At 47.4% G+C, this 19,709-nt stretch overlaps 1 protein-coding gene across 2 annotated transcripts in view; it reads right to left on the bottom strand.

Annotated features, from left to right (window-relative positions):
• LSAMP (limbic system associated membrane protein) overlaps positions 1-19,709 on the bottom strand; it is a 984,979-nt gene that overhangs the window by 351,324 nt on the left and 613,946 nt on the right. For both annotated transcript variants that reach the window (XM_075334897.1, XM_075334898.1), the window contains exon 3: positions 4,901-5,026. In XM_075334897.1, coding sequence (XP_075191012.1) covers positions 4,901-5,026 — 126 coding nt within the window. The remainder of the gene's footprint in view (positions 1-4,900; positions 5,027-19,709) is intronic.

A 19,709-nucleotide genomic window follows, 5' to 3' on the forward strand; every position in this document is an offset into this window, starting at 1 on the left:
GTTGTTAGCAGTATCTGTAGACAGAGCTCCTCCACGCCGTGCCCAAGGGCAGCAATGCAATATCGGCTCCAGATAATTGCAACATTTCACATCTTAACTCTTCCAATAAGAACATTTTCCGTTAATAAAGAAGTAGATAATGTATGATCATTGAGTGATAAAAGATTCTGCAACCGTGTGATCAATTCTCAACATATATTTGCCATTATTATTATAGCGCCATTTATTCCATGACACTTTACATGTGAGATCTCTGCTTGCTGTCATAGGATGGAAGCATCTTATGTATATTTACAGGTGGAACATCTTCTGATTGGATACATTTCACTGTAATCAATGTACACAATCCCTTATGATATTGAGTTAATAGCCTGAAATACATTTTACCTGCACTGAAACATTGTATCAAACTGTCGGAAAAGGAAAAATATTTCCGCTGATGTGTTTTTGTCACTGACAAGTGTAAGGAGCCCAGATTCTTCGCCTCATTCACATTATGATCATCACAAAGCATAATCGCAGCCTTAAAGGGGGTGTTTGGCCTAAGTAATGCCTGCTTTACACGCTTCAATATATCTCACAATCCGTTGTCGGGGTCAAGTTGTAAGTGACGCACATCCGGCATCATTCGTGACGTATCTGCGTGTGACACCTACGTGCGATCAGGATTGAACGCAAATACGGTGATCGCATACACGTCGTTTATTCCTCATACATTGGACGTTTTGTTGTATGAACCTAGTCAATTGTAACGTGTGACATCCATCATACGATTTTGGTGTCTGAGGCTATGTGCGCAGGTGTGCGCTCTGCACCGCAGCTTAAAAAAGGTCCTTTTTAGAGCACAGCTGAAAAGCCTCACAATGTCTGTCATTCACTAATCTCTGTCAATCGGTCACTATCTCTGTCCCTCTCTCTCTGTCCATGTCAGGCTATCCCTCTTACCCCCCGTCTCATACTCACCGATCCCCGATCCCCGGCGCTGCACGGCGTTCACACTGCTCCGGCGGCTTTAACTGTTTTGAAAAAGCCGGCCGCCCATTAAACAATCTCGTATTCCCTGCTTTCCCCGCCCACAGGCGCCTATGACTGGTTACAGTGAGACACGCCCCCACGCTGAGTGACAGGTGTCACACTGCACCCAATCACAGCAGCCGGTGGGCGTGTCTATACTGTGCAGTGAAATAAATAATTAAATAATTAAAAAAAACGGCGTGCGGTCCCCCCAATTTTAAAACCAGCCAGATAAAGCCATACGGCTGAAGGCTGGTATTCTCAGGATGGGGAGCTCCACGTTATGGGGAGCCCCCCAGCCTAACAATATCAGCCAACAGCCGCCCAGAATTGCCGCATACATTAGATGTGACAGTTCTGGGACTGTACCCGGCTCTTCCCGATTTGCCCTGGTGCGTTGGCAATCGGGGTAATAAGGAGTTATTGGCAGCCCATAGCTGCCACTAAATCCTAGATTAATCATGTCAGGCGTCTATGAGATACCCTCCATGATTAATCTGTAAATTACAGTAAATAAACACACACACCCGAAAAATCCTTTATTATAAATAAAAAACACACACATATACCCTGGTTAACCACTTTAATCAGCCCCAAAAAGCCCTCCATGTCCGGCGTACTCCAGGATGCTCCAGCGTCGCATCCAGCTCTGCTGCATGGAGGTGACAGGAGCTGCAGAAGACATCGCCGCTCCTGTCACCTCCACACAGCAACTGAAGAAAGCCGCGCGATCAGCTGAGCTGTCACTGAGGTTACCCGCTGTCACTGGATCCAGCGGTGGATGCAGCGGTGGCCGCGGGTAACCTTAGTGACAGCTTAGCTGATCGCGCTACTCACCTCAGTTGCTGCGTGGAGGTGAGAGGAGCAGCGGTGAGTAGCGCGATCAGCTGAGCTGTCACTGAGGTTACCTGCGGCCACCGCTGGATCCAGTGACAGCGGGTAACCTCAGTGACAGCTCAGCTGATCGCCGGCTGTCTTCAGTTGCTGTGTGGAGGTGACAGGAGCGGCGGTGTATTCTGCAGCTCCGGTCACCTCCATGCAGCAGAGCTGGAAGCGACGCTGCATCATCCTGGATTACGCCGGACAAGGAGGGCTTTTTGGGGCTGATTAAAGTGGTGAACCAGGGTATATGTTTGTGTTTTTTATTTATAAGAAAGGATTTTTCGGGTGTGTGTGTTTATTTACTGGAATTTACAGATTAATCATGGAAGGTATCTCGGGGAGACGCCTGACATGATTAATCTAGGATTTAGTGGCAGCTATGGGCTGCCAATAACTCCTTATTACCCCGATTTGCCAACGCACCAGGGTAAATCGGGAAGAGCCGGGTACAGTCCCAGAACTGTCGCATCTAATGTATGCGGCAATTCTGGGCGGCTGCTGACTGATATTGTTAGGCTGGGGGGCTCCCCATAACGTGGGGCTCCCCATCCTGAGAATACCAGCCTTCAGCCGTATGGCTTTATCTGGCTGGCATTAAAATTGGGGGGGACCGCACGCCGTTTTTTTTAATTATTTAATTATATATTTCACTGCACAGTATAGACACGTCCACCGGCTGCTGTGATTGGGTGCAGTGTGACACCTGTCACTCAGCGTGGGGGCGTGTCTCACTGTAACCAATCATAGGCGCCGGTGGGCGGGGAAAGCAGGGAATACGAGATTGTTTAATGGGCGGCCGGCTTTTTCAAAACAGTAAAAGCCGCCGGAGCAGTGTGAACGCCGTGCAGCGCCGGGGATCGGGGATCGGTGAGTATATGAGAGAGGGCTGCTCAATTCAGTTACTCAGGAGTTTAGCGGTCACCGGTGAGCCCTTCACAGGTGACCGCTAATCAGGGCGCGGCACAGACAGAGCCGCAGCATGACAATGAAGTCGGGGGAAGTTCACCAGAGTTCATTCTGACAGTGCGGCTCTGTCTGTGTCTGCTGTCATCTGCCATTCACCGCTGCTACATGGCTGTCTGTGTCTGCTGTCATCTGCCATTCAGCTCTGCTACATGGCTGTCTGTGTCTGCTGTCAGCGGCCATTCAGCTCTGCTACATGGCTGTCTGTGGCTGCTGTCATCTGCCATTCAGTTCTGCTACATGGCTGTCTGTGTCTGCTGTCATCTGCCATTCAGCTCTGCTACATGGCTGTCTGTGTCTGCTGTCATCTGCCATTCAGCTCTGCTACATGGCTGTCTGTGTCTGCTGTCATCTGCCATTCAGCTCTGCTACATGGCTGTCTGTGTCTGCTGTCAGCGGCCATTCAGCTCTGCTGCATGGCTGTCTGTGGCTGCTGTTAGCGGCCATGTAGCAGAGCTGAATGGCAGATGACATAGTAAAAACGCATCCCTACACATTACACACGCTTGTCAAGTCAATAAATAAAAAAAAAAGGGTGTACAATGCATACGTCACAGATCACATGATCTAAAGGATCGCACACAAAATTGATCAATTTAACATAGGCTACTAACGCTCGTGTGACAGCAAATGAACGACCAACGTGCAATCTCATTAAATCGCATATGCGACCTGGGCGTGTCACATCGCATACGAGATCGCACACCTAATTGTAAGGTGTAAAGCTGGCTTAAGGCTATGTGCGCACGCTGCGGATTTTACCGTGGATTTGCTGCAGAAAATGTTGATAACATTTCTGCAGTCCTTCTCCAGCAAAACCTATGGGTATAAAAAAAATGCTGTGCGCACACTGTGTTTTTTTATACCCGCGGATTTACCCGCAGAATTTCCGCTGTGGAATTAATGAGCATGTCATTTCTTTTCCCCAGGTACCTGCGGTTTTCACCATAGAGAATGGTAAAGATCCGCAGGGACGAACCCATGGAAAAACCGCGGCAAATCTGCAGCAAATCCGCACCAAAACCGCATGCAGATTTCGTTGCAGTTTTGGTGCGTTTTTTTTACCGCAGGTGCGGGATTCTTTCAGAGGGTCCAGATTTTCCTTAAGAAAAAGTCAATTTCTAGTGCTCACATGGCCTTAAAGGGTTTTTTCCAGTGCAATAAAAATGTAAAAAATAAGATTATCAGTTATGGTCACTTTCTAGCACTCAGCAGGGACAGAAAGTGATGAAGTCACAGTTCCACTAGATGCCAGACCGCTGCGGCTGGTGATTAGCTGATGTGGTCCAGTGACTTTAAGTAGCCCATCATTATAAATCTGATGATGTTGGATACAGATGGTTACCATTATGTAAGCCTGACAAAGACTATGTGCCCACACTGCGTTTTTTCTCGCTGTTTTTAATCAATGCTGCAAGGAAAAACACATATCCAGCAAAGTCTGAGAATCCTGAAGCACTGTGCACATGTTGCAGATGTTTTCCGTGCAGATTTTAATGGAGAAAAAAATGGCACCAAACAATTACATGACAATTATTTCTGCGTTTTCCCTCTACCAATGCATAACAAAACGCACTTTTTTTCCAAAGTGTGTTTCCTGCCAAGAGATGCAGTTTTATTTGCAGAAAAAATCTGCAACATGGGAATATACCCTAAATTTATTATTTTTTTACGCATCAAGTCCTCTTGGCAAAATTTTATTCACCCCCCCAGGCAACCCCTTTAATACAATTTGTGAAGGGGGCACTTTGCCTGTGAACATTGTGAAGCGGAGGTCTTAACTGCTTAAAATTATACTGCAGTCTCAGCCATAGACCTGAATATGGTTTGAGCCCCTAGATATAAGCACGAATATTCTCATTCACTGGAAGCAAGCAGAGATCTTGACAGTGGTGAATACAAAGAATACAGCAAAGTTGCAGAACTTATCATTTTATAAGTACAAACTATTTCAAGTTTTGTTTTTTCCCCCCCTCTGAGGTTGGAGCGAATCCCCCACCCCTCGTAATAAGTCCCCAATATATAAGGGGGTGATGTTTACCTGTCGGGTTCAGATGCCTCCAGGTGATGATGGGATCCGGGCGGCCATTGGCGATGCACACCAGGGTCACGTTGCTGCCTTCATTCACAGTGATGTCTGCAGAGATGTTGGAGATCTTTGGTGGAACTGGAAAATGAAAGGAATAATCTAAACATAAAAATATAAATATTTACTATACAGTATGTAACAACAAATAGAAAATCTACATCTCACATCTGATACATTTGAAGCAGTGTGTTATAGACGTCTATGACTGCGTTTTCACCTTCCATGGATCATCCTGTGACCTTTCTCTGCAGATGTTTAGGTAGAAAATACAATACGACAAAGTGGATAAGATACAATATTTGCACATTGTCACTTTGCGCAGCAGATTTTCACCATCAATTTCACCGTTTTGCAAAGCACGGTGTAAAATCTGCCACAAATCCGTGCAAAAGGTGATATGGAATTTGATAAACATGATGCATGATGGAGACAGTGCATGGAGCGATGATACATCTCTACACCACGTGTGCCGCCATACGAGCTCGCTGACCACTGCTCGCACATGCGAGGAGCCAGAGGTCCTGTTCACACAGGGTTTTTTGCATTTGTCTTTAAAAAAACAATGAAATCAGAAATGTGGAGAAGTGAAGGGGAAGTGTGTGAATTTAATTTCTGGTTTTGGCTAAAAACTGCATCAAAATGCAGCTGCGGGTAACAGCTATCAGGATAATAAATAACCACAAGAGAAGGTATTGAAGTAAAATGGCTCATACAAGTATATAATCAGTCTCAGCCCCGTATACAGTCCCCAGTCCAAACCAGTATACAGATCCCAGGACAGCCCCATATACAGATCCCCATCCAGTCCTGTATACAGACCCCCATCCAGCCCTGTATACAGTCCCCAGTCCAGCCCTGTATACAGACCCCATCCAGCCCTGTATACAGACCCCCATCCAGCCCTGTATACAGACCCCCATCCAGCCCTGTATACAGACCCCCATCCAGCCCTGTATACAGACCCCCATCCAGCCCTGTATACAGACCCCAGACCAGCCCTGTATACAGACTCCAGACCAGCCCTGTATACAGACCCCAAACCAGCCCTGTATACAGACCCCAGACCTGCCCTGTACACAGACCACAGTCTAGACCTGTATACAGACCCCCATCCAGCATTGTATACAGACCCTAGACCAGCCATGTATACAGACCGCAGTCCAGTCCTGTATACAGACCACAGTCAAGCCCTGTATACAGACCCCAGACCAGCCCTGTATACAGACCCCAGACCAGCCCTGTATACAGACCCCAGACCAGTCCTGTATACAGACCCCAGACCAGTCATGTATACAGACCACTGTCAAGCCCTGTATACAGACCCCAGACCGGTCCTGTATGTAGACTCCAGACTGGCCCTGTATATAGACCCCAACCTGGCCCTGTATAGAGACACCCATCCAACCCTGTATACAGACTGGCCCTGTATAGAGACACCCATCAACCCCTGTATACAGACCCCAGACCAGTCCTGTATACAGACCCCAGACCAGCTGTGTATACAGACCTCAGACCAGCTGTGTATACAGACCCCAGACCGGCCCTGCATTTAGACCTCAGACTGGCCCTGTATAGAGACACCCATCCAGCCCTGTATAGAGACACCCATCCAGCCCTGTATAAAGACACCCATCCAGCCGTGTATACAGTGCCCCATCTAGCCCTGTAAACAGACCCCCATCCAGCACTGTATACAGAGCCCCATCCAGCCCTGTATACAGAGCCCCATCCAGCCGTGTATACAGAGCCCCATCCAGCCTTGTATACAAAGCACCATCCAGCCCTGTATACAGAGCCCCATCCAGCCGTGTATACAGTGCCCCATCCAGCCCTGTATACAGAGCCCCATCCAGCTGTGTATACAGAGCCCCATCCAGCCGTGTATACAGAGCCCCATCCAGCCGTGTATACAGAGCCCCATCCAGCCGTGTATACAGAGCCCCATCCAGCCCTGTATACAAAGCCCCATCCAGCCCTGTACAGACCCCCATCCAGCCCTGTATACAGATCCCCATCCAGCCCTGTATACAGAGCCCCATCCAACCGTGTATACAGAGCCCCATCCAGCCCTATATACAGAGCCCCATCCAGCCCTGTATACAGAGCCCCATCCAGCCCTGTATACAGACCCCCATCCAGCCCTGTATACAGAGCCCCATCCAGCCTTGTATACAAAGCCCCATCCAGCCGTGTATACAAAGCCCCATCCAGCCCTGTATACAGAGCCCCATCCAGTCCTGTATACAAAGCCCCATCCAGCCCTATATACAGAGCCCCATCCAGCCCTGTATACAGACCCCCATCCAGCCCTGTATACAGATCCCCATCCAGCCCTGTATACAGAGCCCCATCCAACCGTGTATACAGAGCCCCATCCAGCCCTATATACAGAGCCCCATCCAGCCCTGTATACAGAGCCCCATCCAGCCCTGTATACAGACCCCCATCCAGCCCTGTATACAGAGCCCCATCCAGCCTTGTATACAAAGCCCCATCCAGCCGTGTATACAAAGCCCCATCCAGCCCTATATACAGAGCCCCATCCAGCCCTGTATACAGAGCCCCATCCAGCCGTGTATACAGACCCCCATCCAGCCCTGTATACAGACCCCCATCCAGCCCTGTATACAGAGCCCCATCCAGCCATGTATACAAAGCCCCATCCAGCCGTGTATACAGACCCTCATCCAGCCCTGTATACAGAGCCCCATCCAGCCCTGTATACAGAGCCCCATCCAGCCCTGTATACAAAGCTCCATCCAGCCGTGTATACAAAGCCCCATCCAGCCCTGTATACAGAGCCCCATCCAGCCCTGTATACAGAGCCCCATCCAGCCCTGTATACAAAGCCCCATCCAGCCGTGTATACAGACCCTCATCCAGCCCTGTATACAGAGCCCCATCCAGCCCTGTATACAGAGGCCCATCCAGCCCTGTATACAGAGCCCCATCCAGCCGTGTATACAAAGCCCCATCCAGCCGTGTATACAAAGCCCCATCCAGCCGTGTATACAAAGCCCCATCCAGCCCTGTATACAGAGCCCCATCCAGCCGTGTATACAAAGCCCCATCCAGCCGTGTATACAGAGCCCCATCCAGCGCTGTATACAGACCCCCATCCAGCCCTGTATACAGAGCCCCATCCAGCCCTGTATACAGAGCCCCATCCAGCCCTGTGTACAGAGCCCCATCCAGCCCTGTATAGAGAGCCCCATCCAGCCCTTTATACAGAGCCCCATCCAGCCCTGTATACAAAGCCCCATCCAGCCGTGTATACAAAGCCCCATCCAGCCCTGTATACAGAGCCCCATCCAGCCGTGTATACAAAGCCCCATCCAGCCGTGTATACAAAGCCCCATCCAGCCCTGTATACAGAGCCCCATCCAGCCGTGTATACAGAGCCCCATCCAGCCGTGTATACAGAGCCCCATCCAGCCCTGTATACAGAGCCCCATCCAGCCCTGTATACAGACCCCCATCCAGCCCTGTATACAGAGCCCCATCCAGCCGTGTATACAAAGCCCCATCCAACCGTGTATACAGACCCCCATACAGCCGTGTATACAGAGCCCCATCCAACCGTGTATACAGACCCCCATCCAGCCGTGTATACAGAGCCCCATCCAGCCCTGTATACAGACCCTCATCCAGCCCTGTATACAGACCCCCATCCAGCCCTGTATACAGAGCCCCATCCAGCCCTGTATACAGAGCCCCATCCAGCCCTGTATACAGAGCCCCATCCAGCCCTGTATACAGACCCTCATCCAGCCCTGTATACAGAGCCCCATCCAGCTGTGTATACAGAGCCCCATCCAGCCGTGTATACAGAGCCCCATCCAGCCGTGTATACAGAGCCCCATCCAGCCCTGTATACAGACCCTCATCCAGCCCTGTATACAAAGCCCCATCCAGCCCTGTATACAGACCCTCATCCAGCCCTGTATACAGACCCCCATCCAGCCCTGTATACAGAGCCCCATCCAGCCCTGTATACAGAGCCCCATCCAGCCCTGTATACAGAGCCCCATCCAGCCCTGTATACAGACCCTCATCCAGCCCTGTATACAGAGCCCCATCCAGCCGTGTATACAGTGCCCCATCCAGCCATGTATACAGTGCCCCATCCAGCCGTGTATACAGAGCCCCATCCAGCCCTGTATACAGTGCCCCATCCAGCCGTGTATACAGAGCCCCATCCAGCCCTGTATACAGTGCCCCATCCAGCCATGTATACAGTGCCCCATCCAGCCGTGTATACAGAGCCCCATCCAGCCCTGTATACAGTGCCCCATCCAGCCGTGTATACAGAGCCCCATCCAGCCGTGTATACAGAGCCCCATCCAGCCCTGTATAGAGACACCCATCCAGCCGTGTATACAGAGCCCCATCCAGCCCTGTATAGAGACACCCATCCAGCCGTGTATACAGTGCCCCATCTAGCCCTGTATACAGACCCCCATCCAGCCCTGTATACAGAGCCCCATCCAGCCGTGTATACAGTGCCCCATCCAGCCATGTATACAGTGCCCTATCTAGCCCTGTATACAGACCCTCATCCAGCCCTGTATACAGACCCCCATCCAGCCCTGTATACAGACCCCCATCCAGCCCTGTATACAGAGCCCCATCCAGCCCTGTATACAGAGCCCCATCCAGCCCTGTATACAGAGCCCCATCCAGCCCTGTATACAGAGCCCCATCCAGCCCTGTATACAGAGCCCCATCCAGCCCTGTATACAGAGCCCCATCCAGCCCTGTATACAGAGCCCCATCCAGCCCTGTATACAGAGCCCCATCCAGCCGTGTATACAGAGCCCCATCCAGCCCTGTATACAGACCCCAGACCACCCATTAATAATGCTAAAAATGAAATATTATTTTGGCAGCTCAGACGTTCCCACAAATGCACATTCATATTTTGGGAGGGGTATTTGCACAATTTCCTTTTAGTACAGAAGTTTGCAGTTATCTCCTCCACATTTCAAGGAATAGAAGCTTGGAGCGCCGCCCTACAGTGCAGACCTGGTACTGCAGCCTGAACATTCCCCGCATTGATGGGGGTCCTGGCTGCAGATTCCCTCCAGCCGCCAGGTGCACGGACACCAGGATGAATCCGGGGACAGCGGCTCTGACAAGGTGATGTATCATATATTATATATTCTGGATATTAAAAGAAAACAGAGAATGCGTCTTGCAATAAATCACAGCTGGCAGGAGCAGCGCTCGCTTTCCAGGCATTAGGACGTGCAGATTCTGGATATCACGATTCGCAGGCAGGTGAGGATCTCCCGCATATATTACAGGGATTTATCGGCAGCAGGAGAGACTCTCATCACTACATAAAAGTATTATTTATCTAGTACTATTCCATAATGACGTCATCCGGAGCTGGAATCATAATACTGCTGCTTTCCTGGTACCAAATCACTGACTAATGGCAGGGAATATAAGCTGTGATATGATGTTTAAGGGTGTGAAGACTTTCGCAAATATTCCTGTTAGCGCACCAAAGAAAAAAAAAAAAGCAATACTGCAACTATCCCCCGCCGAATTGTGTATACAGCTCCTGCGCAGACCCATGTGATTCATGACGAGCACTGTCACAACTGCACATGCTGGGAGTACCACCAGTACTATGGGTTTTTGGACAACAGTCACTACTAGGTATTCATAGAGCACCGATTTCCTGGGGATACTGGGATCAACAGTACTAATGGGAGCATCGTTACTACTGGTAATACTGGGAGTTCTGGTACTACAGAGAATATTAGGAGCCTCTTTCCTAAAAATATTATGTATATTATTGTGATTTGGGACCATTGTCATTAATGGGAATATAGGGAGCACCGATACTACTGGGAATATTGGGAGAAAGTTACTATTGGGAACATTGGGAGCACTGTTACTACTGGGAATATTGGAGGCTCTGTTACTACTGGGAATATTGGAGGCTCTGTTACTACTGGGAATATTGGGAGCATCAATACTACTGGGAATATTGGGAGCATCAATACTACTGGGAATATTGGGAGCATCAATACTACTGGGAATATTGGGAGCACAATACTACTGGGAATATTGGAGGCTCTGTTACTACTGGGAATATTGGAGGCTCTGTTACTACTGGGAATATTGGGAGCATCAATACTACTGGGAATATTGGGAGCATCAATACTACTGGGAATATTGGGAGCATCAATACTACTGGGAATATTGGGAGCACAATACTACTGGGAATATTGGAGGCTCTGTTACTACTGGGAATATTGGAGGCTCTGTTACTACTGGGAATATTGGGAGCATCAATACTACTGGGAATATTGGGAGCATCAATACTACTGGGAATATTGGGAGCACAATACTACTGGGAATATTGAAAGCACCATTACTATTGGGAATATTGGGAGCATCAATACTACTGGGAATATTGGGAGCACAATACTACTGGGAATATTGGGAGCATCAATACTACTGGGAATATTGGGAGCACAATACTACTGGGGATATTGAAAGCACCATTACTATTGGGAATATTGGGAGCATCAATACTACTGGGAATATTGGGAGCATCAATACTACTTGGAATATTGGGAGCATCAATACTACTGAGAATATTGGGAGCATCAATACTACTTGGAATATTGGGAGCATCAATACTACTGGGAATATTGGAAGCATCAATACTACTGAGAATATTGGGAGCATCAATACTACTGAGAATATTGGGAGCATCAATACTACTGAGAATATTGGGAGCATCAATACTACTGGGAATATTGGGAGCACCGATACTACTGGGAATATTGGTAGCACCCGTAGTACTGGGGATATTGAGGGCACTGTTACTACTCGGAATATTGGGAACACTTACTACTGGGAATATTGGGAGCACTGTTACTACTGGGAATATATGAAGCACTCATACTACTAGGAATGTTGGGAGCACCAATACTACTGTGAATATTGGGAGCACCAATACTACTGGGAATATTGGGAGTATCAATATTACTGGGAATATTGGAATCACCAATACTACTGGGGATATTGGGAACACTGTTGCTACTGGGAATGTTGGGAGCATCAATACTACTGCGGATATTGGGAACATCAATGCTATTGGGAATATTGGGAGCATCAAAACTACTGGGATTATTGGGAGACAGTTACTACTGGGAATATTGGGAGCACTGATACTACTGGGAATATTGGGAGCACTGATACTACTGGGAATATTGGGAGCACAATACTACTGGGAATATTTGGAGCTCCAATACTACTGGGAATATTGGGAGCATCAATACTACTGGGAATATTGGGAACATCAGTACTATTGGGAATATTGGGAGCACAATACTACTGGGAATATTGGGAGCATCAATACTACTGGGAATATTGGGAGTCTGAATACTACTGGGAATATTGGGAGCACCAATACTACTGGGAATATTGGGAGCACCAATACTACTGGGAATATTGGGAGCACTAATAGTACTGGGAATATTGGGAGCACCAATACTATTGGGAATATTGGGAGACCAAATACTACTGGGAATATTGGGAGCACCAATACTACTGGGAATATTGGGAGCACCAATACTACTGTGAATATTGGGAGCACCAATACTACTGGGAATATTGGGAGTCTGAATACTACTGGGAATATTGGGAGCACTAATACTATTGGGAATATTAGGAGCACCAATACTACTGGGAATATTGGGAGCACCAATACTACTGGGAATATTGGGAGCACCAAAATGACTGGGAATATTAGGAGCACCAATACTACTGGGGATATTGGGAGCATCAATATGACTGGGAATATTGGGAGACAGTTACAAGTGGGAATATTAGGAGCACAATACTACTGGGAATATTGGTAGAATCATTACCACTGGGAATTTTCAGGGCTCTCAGAAAAACAAATATCAATCCCACCGCAGCTTTTAACCCCCATAGCCCTGGACTTGTCCCCACTTTCTCGCCGACTCTTTTCTAGATGGCTTCTTTTTGAACAGCCGCAGCTCGGGCGTCTCTCCTGGGCCTCCAACAAAATCATTTCTTTTATTTGGTGTCTCTCATTTTCGGTTCCTCTGTTCCAGAATCCGTGTTTAGTCAGGAATGAAACAAAATCATTTTCTGCTTTACTTGCTGCAGTGTAAACAGAGAAGCTCGTACCTGCCTGGTGGTTTTTAATGACGCCTGGATATTTTTTAAGAAGTCGTGCCGCACATGTGTTATTATGGTAAAGATAAAAATGCGGAATATTCTTATATCACATGCAAAGTAAATCTGGTAATTCTGGGAAAAGCAAAAAACAAGGTTTATAGTCCTTAAAAAGAAGAGTTGTTAAAATGCAAATTCTACATTTTTTCCATATATGAAATTATGGTCCATTTAAAGGGGCGGTTTAAGGACATTGGCTCCATTTGGAAGAGGTGAACGTTATGCAGCTGAATTGGGACCTGTGTAGTGGCCCAGGATGACCCGAGCTCCAGTAGATCACATCCCCCTTCTCATACAGTTGTCTCATCTACTGTGGTGAGCAAACGGCTCCAAAGGGCAACCACAATTTGATATTGTCACGCTTGCTGGGTGTAGCAAGCATGGAGAGGTGCATTCAGACCTACGTGTGTCTGAAGCACAACAAGAAACACAAGAAAAGGGGGGTACCAGGGACACAAAAACAACGGGATGCCCTGAAACTAGTGAGAGGTAGCTGGGCACCTCGTAACCTCACCTGAAGCTGTCCCACCTCTCCTCACCAGTCCCTATACAGTCTCCACAACTTTTGCCGAATAGGAACCTGTGACCATCAGAAAAATCTGTCGTGGCCCTGACTAGTGAGGGGCAGGTGGGGTTCACTAGACCTCACTGCTGCACTAACCAAACACAAGGAAAGGTAAGACAAAGGGGGAAAACAACCAAAAGTATATAGCCTGAGCGCAGGAACTAGAGAAGCAGAACCTTCCTCAAGGGCGGCCAGGATACAAATGACTTTGTATCTTCAGCAGGGAATGCTGGGATACATAACTATTTAAAGCTGAAGGGCATGACTACTGAGTAAGAGCAGCTAATCACTCAGCAGCTGTAATAAAAAAACCTGACACTTAACCACTTCAGTGCCAAGAGAAATTAAACCCATTTAAATGTAAAGAGCCAGATGAGAGGCTCCAGTCCAAAGGCGGTCACTGGTCACAACATGCAGGGAGACGATTGTGACAGATATTTCTCCATTGCCTCCAATTAACCCTATTTTTACTACCCAAATACTAGAAATGGCACCAGAATGTTTTACAGAATAGTATGAATAAGAGTTAGGGTTTCCAATTAGTGCTAAAGAAAATATTTTTTGAGCACTGTATCCATTTTAATGCATAGTCCAAGGGTATTGGTGTCATTGGGAAGAGGATGACGCATTTAGGCCCAAGCAATGCCCCATGGAGACTTCAGCTCAGGTGGCCACAAAATCATTCTTAATGGATGGAGTCCCCAGTGCGCCCAAACTACAGAAAACATACAATAGTGAGGGGAGAATTAGTCTGATGCTTTTGGGATGGTATTCACTAAGGTGGATTGGGAAGTAGTTTAAAAGACATCCATAACTACATTTTTGCTTTTGCCCCCAAGTAGTAACCCATATACTGTATTAGTAATATCACACACTCTGTATATAAAGTTTCAGACTCTCTAAAACCCTGGCTTGTTCCCTGACCTCGGCTCCGCTTTTCCTATGAGTACCTGACTTCCTGGCTTCTGACCTCCGGCTTGTTCCCTTACCTCGGCTCTGCTTTTCCCCTGAGTACCTGACGTGACTTCCTGGCTCCTGACCTCCGGCTTGTTCCCATACCTCGGCTCTGCTTTCTCCCTGTGTTCCTTTGTGATTTCCTGTCTTTTGACCTCCGGCTTTTATGACTACCCCTTCCACTAGTGTTGTCTGGTGAGATCTATTGGTGGATCATCACACATTGTTTGTTTTAATGGCATGGAGATTCTTGTGGCTTATTTGCTTTTTGATAACCCATACAGTCTTGGCTCATGTTATACTGGGTAGAATCCAAATGGTGCCACAAAGAATGTTAACTGGGTACAACCACAAGATGAGCTACAGTTTATATGTTGTTGGACACAAACCATTGACCATGAGGAGGAGTAACCTATAACTGTGCCCATCTTTTCAGAAAATTCCTTTAAAGTAACCTTCAATGTAAAAACAGTTGATAAGATGGACATAGATCCTGAAAAACTCTGGAAGAATTTGAGTTCATCTACAGATGTCTCTTCTTGGGGGTGTTGGGATTCTTCTTAGTTAAAACACATTAAGTGTCTTGGGCAAAAGCCCAGTACATTGGTATGGCAGTGTAGGGGTAACTGGAGGAGTGGCCTCTCACTAGGGACTGTCCCTTATCCTAGAGTAGGCTTGATGGTAGCCAGGTCCGGACCACCAGCGAGACCCTAAAGTGGGCTTTACACGCAACGACATTGCTAACGAGATGTCGTTAGGGTAATGGAATTTGTGACGCACATGCGGCCTCGTTAGCGATGTCGTTGCGTGTGAAACGCAGGAATGACCGTTAACGATCAAAATTACTTACCTAATCGTTGATCGTTGACACGTCGTTCCTTTCCCGATTATCGTTGCTGTTGCAGGACGCAGGTTTTTCGTCATTCCTGTGGCAGTACACATAGCTATGTGTGACACCGCAGGAACGAGGAACATCACCGTACCTGCGGCCGCCCGCAATGAGGAAGGAAGGAGGTGGGCGGGATTTGCGGCCCGCTTATCTCCGCCCCTCCGCTTCTATTGGCCGGCCGCTTAGTGATGCCGCTGTGACGCCGCACGAACCGCCCCCTTAGAAAGGAGGCGGTTTGCCGGCCACAGCGACATCACTAGGCAGGTAACTATGTGTGATGGGTTCTAGCAATGTTGTGTGCCACGGGCAGCAATTTGCCCATGACGCACAACCAACGGGGGCGGGTGCTTTCACCAGCGACATCGCTAGCGATATCGCTGTGTGTAAAGCCCGCTTAACTCCTGTCCAAACCCTGATCTAACAACCCCTCTCCCCCACCCCAGGATAGGGCCGGGACCAGAGAAGCAAACCCCACAAATACCACAGACAGGGGAAAAACAAAAACACACACACAATGCAATCAGACACAGGGGAGAGACAATATAAACCCAGGAGGAAATAAAACACAGGGAGGAAATAAACTAACAACAGGAATATTTCCACACCACAAAGGAAAGCACACGACAGATCACCAGGCTCTGGATCACTACAATAGAGACCGGTATCGCTGCAGCAAAGCTCAGCTATATTCGGCAACAGACAAGTGAATCCAGTACATTATAAAGAGTGAAAGCAGCTGTGAATGGTCATTAGCAGCCTGAGCTCCAAACAGCAAATCACAAAGCCAGCAGGAATTAACTCCTGCAGGACTGGAGAGCAGATAACTTAAAACAGCCGACGCCCGAGTCAGGCTAAGCAATCAAGAGACCTCAGGTTGTATGTCAGACTCTGTGGTGTGAATAGAGTCCAACGCTGCCATTACACCCAACAAATACAAAGCTGAACATCGAATGACATAGATCCCTTGAATCCCATTGATTAATTTTTCACCAATTTCATTAAAGGGGTTGTCCCCTACTTGGCCAGCCCCTCCTTAAATACTTTGTTGCCCAGTGTAACAAATAAATATCAGATGATCACTTCCCGCAGCAGTGCCGTTGCACTGTGGTCCCCTGGGCTTCATGTGACTTGACGTTTCCTTTTGGCTCGGCATATCCCTAGTTGGATGTTGTTAGATGACCAAGACAAAATGCATGATTTTGATCCTCTGTCGGGAGACATTTATGCTTTATGTGCCTATATGAGACCACCTGGTTGGTTGTGGTGAGAATTGCAGTCTGTTGAGGGATTGGTTAGTATATTTGGATAATGTATTGAATTTGTATCTTGAGTTGGAGGTCTTAAAGGGGTTAGTCAACTACTTGGACGCCCCCTTCTTAAATACTGTATTCCCCAGTACAAAAACAAACAAACACAAAAACATACCTCTAATACCAGCACTGCTCCAGAGATGTCGGTGCAAATCTTGGGAGACTCGGTGCCGCCATAGCTGCAATGGCGCCAGTTTGGGAGGTAAGTCTCATTTTATTTTTATAATTTGAAATTTAGTATAAAAGAAGGGATTGACCAAGTAGTGGACACAAGCTGTCACGGGTGCAGACAGTCATGTGGTTTCTGGCAATAGAAGGTCACAGCGTTTGGCTGCTCAAAATGCTCCCTGACTTTCTATTGTTCCTGCTGTCAGTATTCATTGTACTAGGTAGCTTTCCTGCTGGATATTCATGTTTTCCCCTTTAGGACCCAGCAGAGTTCTCCTTCCATCCAGCTGCTGATCATCAGTATTCCCCTTGTGCTTAAATACTCCCATGGACTTGTGCTGGGGATATTATTCAGTTTATTCAAGCTCTGGTTGCAAGCAGGCGGCTTGCACTCATCTGTAGTATTGTTACTGAACTTCTCCTGAGTCATCTATAAATAGTTCATGCGCTTTCCCCTGTGTATTGTATATTCCTTTTGTGTTTAGTGGGGCTGACGAAGAGCTCATCCCATTCGTCCCCTATTTAGGGAACCTAGGGTCAGATATCCAGCTCGGCACAAAGGTGCGGAACCTATCTAAGGTGGTAACTGACCTCAGGGACTAGCATTAGGCTTGGTCAATGGTCACCATCTCCCCCCTTCCCTTTCGCCATTCGCTTGGTATTTTCCAATACCTAACGTGACACAACCCCTTTAATGAAATTTGTGTAACATTAGAAGAAGTGTCTGCAGTGGAATTCGAGGGATATATTGAGTTTTGTCCATGACCCTGAATGTGTCTTATGTAACAAGAATCTCAACAGCCCCAAAGAGTGACACCAAATAAATCTGGAATAAGGAATAAACTATGCCGACCCAATGCGAAAAAGTGAGCCTAACATTTCCATTCTGCGCTCTGCAATGCCCTGCTGAGTTCTGCAATATAAAGGACACTTTTTTCCTTTTCCCTAAGGAATTTCAATTATATACAGATACCAAGCATAATTACATTGTTCTCTATGTTCACCGCCCGGGGGTAAAACTAGTTTCAAATGTTCTGAATTATTCAAAATATTAACATTACTTTATATTTCCATCTCACATCATTTTCTTACGCCTCTTTCCACTTTCATTGCCACATTCGATTAGCAATTTTTTTGTTCATAGCATGAGGCTAAAAGGAATAATTACTGACAAGTCTGTCTGTGTCTAAAGGCAAAGGCAACTGTGGTGCAAATCAGACGGAAGAGCTGGTGGGGCGATGTGGGTCAGCACTGTATCCAGAATGACAAAACATTGCAGGCTTTGCTCACCACCGGAATGCAGAATGATTTCATCCACCCAAAATAATCAAATGGTTATGATACGCGGACAAATATCTTATGAGGTTTGCAAATTTGTAGCATCCTCAATATTGAAGTGGTGGGAACCGTAGTGGGGTCCCACCATCACCCCTTTGGGAAAGTCAAGAATTCTATGTAACTCATGATGTCCTAGAAAGAAAAAACAACCCGTAATCTTTTTGGAAGTCACATGGGTCCCCTAATAAGCAGCAGATATTTGTAGGAAGGACAGTCATATCAACCTTGTCTATACATTGACTAGTCATTAAAGGGATTGTCCTAATTTGGTAAGTTATTACCCATCAACTAGTGAGAGTCCCACCGATCCCGTGACCAGTGTCACACTGATGGGTGTGGACCTACTGCACCATGAGCCGGGCTTACCATGGAGGGATGTGACTAAGGGACTACCAAATGTTCACTAGAGCCTCTGGTGGTGAGGATAGGCTGCGCCACCGGTAGACATCATACCACTCCAGTCCCTGGGACTACAGAAGCTGACCGGGGGGTCAGAGACATGAGTGCGAAGTACAGGTGGACAAAGGAAATAGGCATAGTCAGACAATCCAGGGTCAGGGAAGGCAGAGCAGATATGTAATGGGAGGATCAATATAAACACGTGCATGAAGCGGACTCTAGCAGACGAACTGACTAAGAACCACCAAGGAATGGTGGGAGTGGCTGCTTTTTAAATCCCCTAGGCCTTCAGGATAGGTCAGGGTAGATTAACCCTGCAGGATACAGGTGGGTTATATCTCAGCAGGAAACGGCTGTGCATCTCTATAGCAAGGTGGAAACAGCAGGGATATACCACGGAGTGTAAAAGCTGCACGAGGTCTCAGTGTGACGGCTTGACACAGAAAGGAGCAGAGCGGTGAACACAGTGAGTAGCACGGCGCTGGGGACATAAGCGTGTTACCGCCGTGACACCCGGGGTTATGAAATGCCCCTTGGATTGGAACAGTTGCCACACATGAAAACTATAGTTCCATTCATTCTGTATTGGGCTGATGTAGAAAGCAGAGAAGAGAGCTAAGCCATCCTTGACAGTCCCATAGACAGAAAATGGATTGACGGCATTCATGCCACAACTCTGTTCCAAAGGGGAATTTATTGCCCCATTCTTGTTCTTTTTCTTTTTAATGGCCTTCAGCTTAACTTGATGGATCAATGCTCTGTAGTAAGATCGATCTAGTGCAGCCTAGATAGGTCCACCATGGTCTTCTATGCCTAGATAGGTCCACCAGGATCTTCTCCACCTAGATAGGTCCACCAGAGTCTTCTCCACCTAGATAGGTCCACCAGGGTCTTCTGCACTTAGATAGG

Source organism: Anomaloglossus baeobatrachus, chromosome 2 (assembly GCF_048569485.1).
Source record: "Anomaloglossus baeobatrachus isolate aAnoBae1 chromosome 2, aAnoBae1.hap1, whole genome shotgun sequence".
NCBI lineage: Eukaryota > Metazoa > Chordata > Amphibia > Anura > Aromobatidae > Anomaloglossus > Anomaloglossus baeobatrachus.